Source organism: Montipora capricornis, chromosome 13, assembly GCF_036669925.1.
Source record: "Montipora capricornis isolate CH-2021 chromosome 13, ASM3666992v2, whole genome shotgun sequence".
NCBI lineage: Eukaryota > Metazoa > Cnidaria > Anthozoa > Scleractinia > Acroporidae > Montipora > Montipora capricornis.
The window spans coordinates 22,399,742-22,406,072 of record NC_090895.1 but is presented as its reverse complement, the minus strand read 5'-3'; the positions used below and the strand labels follow the sequence as shown (position 1 = coordinate 22,406,072).

Below are 6,331 nucleotides of genomic sequence, written 5' to 3'. Positions count from 1 at the left end.
GAGCAGAAGAAACAAATGCATATCATGTAATCAGCGAAAAAATGTGCCATAAATTGCGCCATCCATGGCAAACGCTTGATTTGAAAAGAAAATATTGATTGTTTCCGACCAAACCCTGTTGTTTACTTGACAATCATAATCCACAGTTTCAATGTGTAATTTGCACTCATATCACACTTTTTTGCACTGTTACACTTGAACTGCACTGGTCTCAGCCAATCAGAATCGAGTAATTTTCCAGTATATCATTAACCCATTGACATCCAAACCGGCCGAAACCAGCCAGACTTAGTATTTTACTCTGTCTAACGCCAGACGATTTTACTCGTCAATGGGGAACCCCAGGAGTCAATGGGTTAACATACCTGGCCTATAACCTTTACATTGGGAGAACAGTTGAGGGAACAATGTGAAGTAAACTGCAATTATTGTCCATACAATCATGTATTCCTACACATTGGTGATGTTGAAGTTGGTAAAGAAGGCAAGGGGGTACTTCATGACACTGGTCTAAATCAGGAAGTGTCTAATTATACGTAAAGTATTTCTTGACATACAGCTGTACTGTATTCTGTCATTAACCCATTGACTCCTGGGAGTGAGACTTACATGTAGTAGGTTTTAATCTGTCTAATACCAGATGATTAATTTTACTTGTCAATGGGGGACGGTTTTGTAGGAGTTAGTGAGTCACAGGAGAGCTGGGCAACTGTATGCCTTGTAAATCGAATGACAAAGCCCATTTCTTAGTCACAAGTTTCTTGTACAGCCATCAATTGTGTCAAAGGCATAGAATGCCTGCCTGACTATCTCCTAAATGTTCATTTCACTTCGTCTCTTTCCAAACTCCTTTGTTCCCTGAAAATAATATTAATGCTAATACCTCACTCTGAAGTGTTTCCCACACAGAATCCTTTTTATCACATTCTCCACTTGTGCTGATTGTCAAGAAAATATTGTTCCCTCCAATGACTGTGGCAAAAAAGTGCAATGCTTCTAATTAACTGGTAAATTTAACATTCAACATGGGATGCACTGGATATCAACATTACCAAAAAACAAACTAAACTGTAACTAACCAAGAAGATAAATTATAAACAACTACTTACAAGTATTAAAGTACCTGAAGTAAAGGTGACTCTTAGTCTGTTGGGTATGGTGAGGTTAAAAGCACATCCCGCCTCTAATGTACAGGTGTACCACAACAATAAAATTTGAAGTTGGCAGCTGGTTTGAATAGAGTAACTGACTCTTCTCATTGTCAAAATGAATTCTTTTAGCTTAGGTTTGAAAGAATCTGTCTTTACAATTACTTTTAATTACATGTACAGTAAGTCATCAACTTACATTAGTGTACAAGTGATTTCCACTTATGGATTGCCCAGAAGTCTCCATTAACTACATGTACAAAGTCATTGTAACTTACTGAGAAGTGTGGTTTCTGAATCACTTCCCTCACTATTGGTTGCTGTACAGGTGTAGTTAGCACGTGGAGTCTGAACATCAGAAATATTAAGGTATTGCTTGTTACAGCCAGTATTTGGAGGATCACAAGGAATCCAATGAATTGAGGGTGTTGGATTTCCTTCCACTTTGCAGTTAAGTGATGCAGTCTGCCCGCGACCAACAAAGAACTTACTTTTGATGGTAATCTCAGGAGGAACTGTCAAGAATAGGAAGCAAAAGTTGTACACTGTAATGGTGTTTAAACATTTTGTTTATTTGTTGAGGCAGGTCTAAAAAATAATACTGGCAACTACACAGCTGATGTGGACCTGCTGTAATTTTACCCTTGAACACTCAAAGGCCAGAAAACAACACCAAGGACTACTTCCCCTAGGCTTCTTGGACAGCGTGTAGGTTTCTTTACTGTCTCACAGAATTATTTACGAACAAGTGTACTGAAATGGGGACTATGGTTTATAATCCTTATCCAAAAAGACTTGGAAGTCATGCCATAAATAACATTATTTTGCAGACGGAATTACGCAGGAAGCACTGGTGTTCAAACTCACAAACTCCTCCTCATTAATTTCAATAAGCCTTGATTATTTTTAACTACACATGAACCTCTAGCTCACTCTGATTACATTGCAGCTCAATGACTGGCACTCACACAGAACATTTATGCAGACATCCTTTGTCAAAGCTTTTCCAACACCATTATCAGCAGTACATCTGTAGCATCCTCCATACTGCTTACTGCTTATGTTCAAAGTCATGTTGACTACAGTGTTATCCGAGAGTCTCGTCCAGGTTATTGTTGGTTTCGGTCTTCCATCAGCTGAACAGCTCAAAGTCAGTTCATCAGATAATGATACTGTTTGGTTACTTGAAGTGACAATGTTGCTCACAGGAACTAAAAAATGAAATTGGTGGGAAAAAATGGAATGCTTTCATGGGATTTTAAAAGCATATAATTATTATGCAATTGAATGCTTCTCTTACCAAACACACAAGAGAAATCTAAGGGCTAAATGTACGCTGTACAGTCTTATTTCAAATAAAATATTAAAGTTCAAACCAATGTGAACAAAAATTATTGTAAATTGTACAAAAGTCATGTAGCTTTAAGCAAAAAGAATGAAAACAACATAAAATGAAACAAGATTAATTTAGCTTTTCCATGCTTGCTTTCAAATCACTCTACAGTGCATTTACTAATTTTATTTGTATTGTATCAGCGCCGGCCTGTTGGGGGTTCTAGGCTCGTAGCAGACTTTACCTTAGCCATACCTCTTGCATCTATGCAAGATGTAGACACATACAGTCATGTTATTCATTCTGAGGCTTTTTTAAATTTGAGTGGTGAATTTTAATGACAATTTAGCAAGCCAGACCACTTCAAATTGACCTTTGGTCTGGTTTCTTGCACCCATCATGTTGAGAAAGCTTTAGGTCATGATATTCTCACCGGACAACATATCTCCAACTTTGCTTGACTTTTCTCAGAGAACTGCTCTTAAGGTAATAAAAATATTGACAGATGTTGTCTAGCTGTTGTACTTGGAAAAGGACTTTCACAAATTTCTGAACACAATTGAGGAAGCTTAAATAGAACACAGGCATTCATTTTTAAAGCTTTTTCTTTGAATTACAAGGCTGCTGCATAACCGTCGCCCCGGGGTGCCTTTAACTTGCGAGTGCGGGCGACCACATTTCTGAACGAGTGGCCCAAACGGGCACCCAACTTATCACAAGGTGATTCATCCTCACTTTTAGTTACTTAATTCTGGGCTCTTGAAAAAATGACTTGGGGTACTAACTTTTAATGTACGTTGCAAGCCCGAAGGGCTTCTTAGGCAGCAGCCTTGCATTACATGTAACTGTCATTAAGTTTTTTAACTCGTAAGAAATTTCGTCTCCATCCCTGGTGAAAATCTTTTCAAGATCTTAAAAGATCTTCAAAGATCTTTAAAGATCATCAAAGATCTTCAAAGATCTTTAAAGATCTTCAAAGATCTTCAAAGATCTCAAAAAACCTGCAAAAGATCTTTGAACATGAAGACCTTAGAAAGAGATCCTTGAAGGATCCTTTAAAGATCTTGAAAGATCTTTACCTGACAATCCCATAAAAGATCTTGCTAAGAATTCTTAAGATACTCGAGGAAAATGATGAGGATCTTTGAAGGATATTACAGAGAACTCGAGTCAAGATCCTACAAATTTCTTCCTCAAGGATCCTCAAGGATTTCTCATGGATCTTGATAGGATCTTGGGAAAATCGCTGGTCAAGATCTTGATAATGGTCTTTAAGATCCTTGAGGACATTCAAAAGATCTTTCAAGGATCTTATTTGGACCTTATCACTGGGCCAATTATTGTACAGTTGAAGAATTTTAATGAAAGGATTTTAATCTTAAGATCTTAAAAGGAACTTACTTGGATCTTAAGGTAAGCAAAGATTTTTAAGATCATCAAAGATTGGTCATAGATCTTGACAAGCTGTCAAGATCTTTGTAGAGTGACATTGAATGATGTATGAGGATATCTATAGATCTTTCAAGGATCTGACAAAATATAAGCTTGTTAGATAATTGCTGATTTTGAGACAATAATTATTGGCACTTTTGTACGGCTCTTGTGTATAAATTGCAAAGATCATAAAAGAATACCATTTCATCGGGTGCAACGCAAAATATGAGCTTAGTTTTATCCTTAAATATAACGAGGTTTGGTCGTATTGAACGTCCAAAAATTAATGTGAAATCATCCGAGTTAAAACTCACTGTTCTAATTATTTGCCAATCATACCTTAAGCAAGCAGTTATAGTTTTGCTCCCAAATTTGAAAATAAAAGCACGCAACATACATGGATCAATGAAAAAGGAAGCTTCTATTCTGATGTTCGTAGATTGTGGGAAATTTCATCAAAAATGATGGATTACCTTGTTTGATGAGCTCATAAATACCAAAGGCAACACGAAATATTGGACCCTTGAAATATCAAAGACTCTAGCTATGTTAAAGAAAGTGAAGACCAGTATCTTTTTACAATCCATTGAAGGTTAATTTGATGACTCCGCTATGAACTTTGCTCATTTTTTCCTCAATAAGCTGGACTATAGAGTGCTGAGCAAATTCACGTGCATATCAGAGACGTAGATATCCTTCCGCCATCTTGGATAATGAGGAAGAGACGGCAGAAACTACTGAACCATTTTCGTTTTGGTCAGCAGTCAATTTATTTCGGCAGTTTTATTCAAGGTCATTCAGGTTTGAATCAACGGGCTGAGCACAATGTGTTGAATTGATGATTTTCAGCTGTTTTGCTTTGTTTAAATGCCAATTCGAAACAAGGAAATGCTTACAACAAGTCAAGTAAAAAGGTAAGAGTTAATTATAAGCAGATAATATTTTATTTGATGCCTCACCACATGTAACCCAGGCTTACTGTGTGTGCCACATAGGTAAATATAGAGAACATATGAGGCGAAGTTTAGGTCTGAAAATTTGCTAGAAAATGGAAATAAAAATCGATAAAACTTACCATGTGGTGAGCTGTTGTTGTCTTTAATACGTACACGAAGTTTCGGGAAAAATGGTCCCCGTTCACCTTCCTTCATAGTATAGTGACAAGGTAGGAGACGGAAGCCAGCTTAGGGACTCCAATCGACCCAAAACAAGCACGTTTTTTTTCGCGAAAATCGAATCCAGTCGCTAAATAAACACACCAGGCTCGTGGAACATGAATTTCTCTAAACCATGAATCCAGTGAAGCATCTCCAGGTAGCAACACGAAGCCACCAGACTCCGTAGAACTTGTAAGTTAACCTGCTAAAATGGCGGCCAGAAAGCGTTGTCCTCGCAAAGTGTCCAATTCAAAATGGCACTCAACTTGGGACGCCTGGTGACGAGTATAATAAGTCCCCCTGGAGGGAGGGGAGTCCCAGATTGCTCAGTGACGTTTGCTTTTAGCAATTTGAGACTCCCCTTCCTCCAAAACTTATTATACTCGTCACTAGGCGTCCCGAGTTCAGTGCCATTTTGAATTGGACACTTTGCGAGGACAACGGTTTCTGGCCGCCATTTTAGCAGGTTAACTTACAAGTTCTACGGAGTCTGGTGGCTTCGCGTTGTTACCTGGAGATGCTTCAGTGGATTCATGGTTTAGAAAAATTCATGTTCCACGAGCCTGGCGTGTTTCAAGATTTAGCGACTGGATTCGATTTTCGCGAAAAAAAAATCGTGCTTGTTTTGGGTTGATCGGAGTCCCTAAGCTGGCTTCCGTCTCCTACCGTGTCACTATACTATGAAGGAAGGTGAACGGGGCCCATTTTTCCCGAAACTTCGTGTACATATGAAAGACAACGACAGCTCACCACGTAGTAAGTTTTATCGATTTTTATTTCCATTTTCTAGCAAATTTTCAGACCTAAACTTCGCCTCATATGTTCTCTATATTTACCTATGTGGCACACACAGTAAGCCTGGGTTAACTACCTGTGCCCTCACTGACCTTAAAAATGGCACTTTTTCACACTTCAAGTCTCAAATTTGTCAGGCATTGGCAATGATATATATTATAATTGCAAGTGGCTTACTAGCTATAACCCTGTAAAGAAATGGTAAACCTTTAACAAGAATAATGAAGCTTTAAATCAAAAGATGAAGCAAATGATGTGTTAAAAGATCATGCTCACACAGCAAGTTGACTGCAACCACAGGTACCCCAAGCTTGATATATGCGCAGCTCTTTATATGATGACCTTTGCATTGCTACGTGACTCGAGCGATTTGCATATTCATAAGGATTTGCATGGGGAAAATAACGATTGTCTCTGCGACCTATGAAAATGTAGCGATTTTAATAAAAATCGTCTTACCTTAC

The 6,331-nt window shown here is 38.1% G+C and overlaps 2 protein-coding genes across 2 annotated transcripts in view; one reads left to right on the top strand and one right to left on the bottom strand.

Annotated features, from left to right (window-relative positions):
- The window catches only part of LOC138030102 (proto-oncogene tyrosine-protein kinase receptor Ret-like), a 428,681-nt gene that overhangs the window by 314,254 nt on the left and 108,096 nt on the right, over positions 1–6,331 (top strand). The window lies entirely within an intron of this gene.
- LOC138030126 (limbic system-associated membrane protein-like) lies at positions 822–2,362 on the bottom strand. The gene is made up of 3 exons (XM_068878010.1): positions 2,117–2,362; positions 1,427–1,663; positions 822–972 (listed from the first exon to the last, which is right to left on the bottom strand). Exons 1-3 carry the CDS (start codon positions 2,220–2,222, stop codon positions 827–829), a joined length of 489 nt encoding a protein of 162 aa, XP_068734111.1. The 5' UTR covers positions 2,223–2,362; the 3' UTR covers positions 822–826.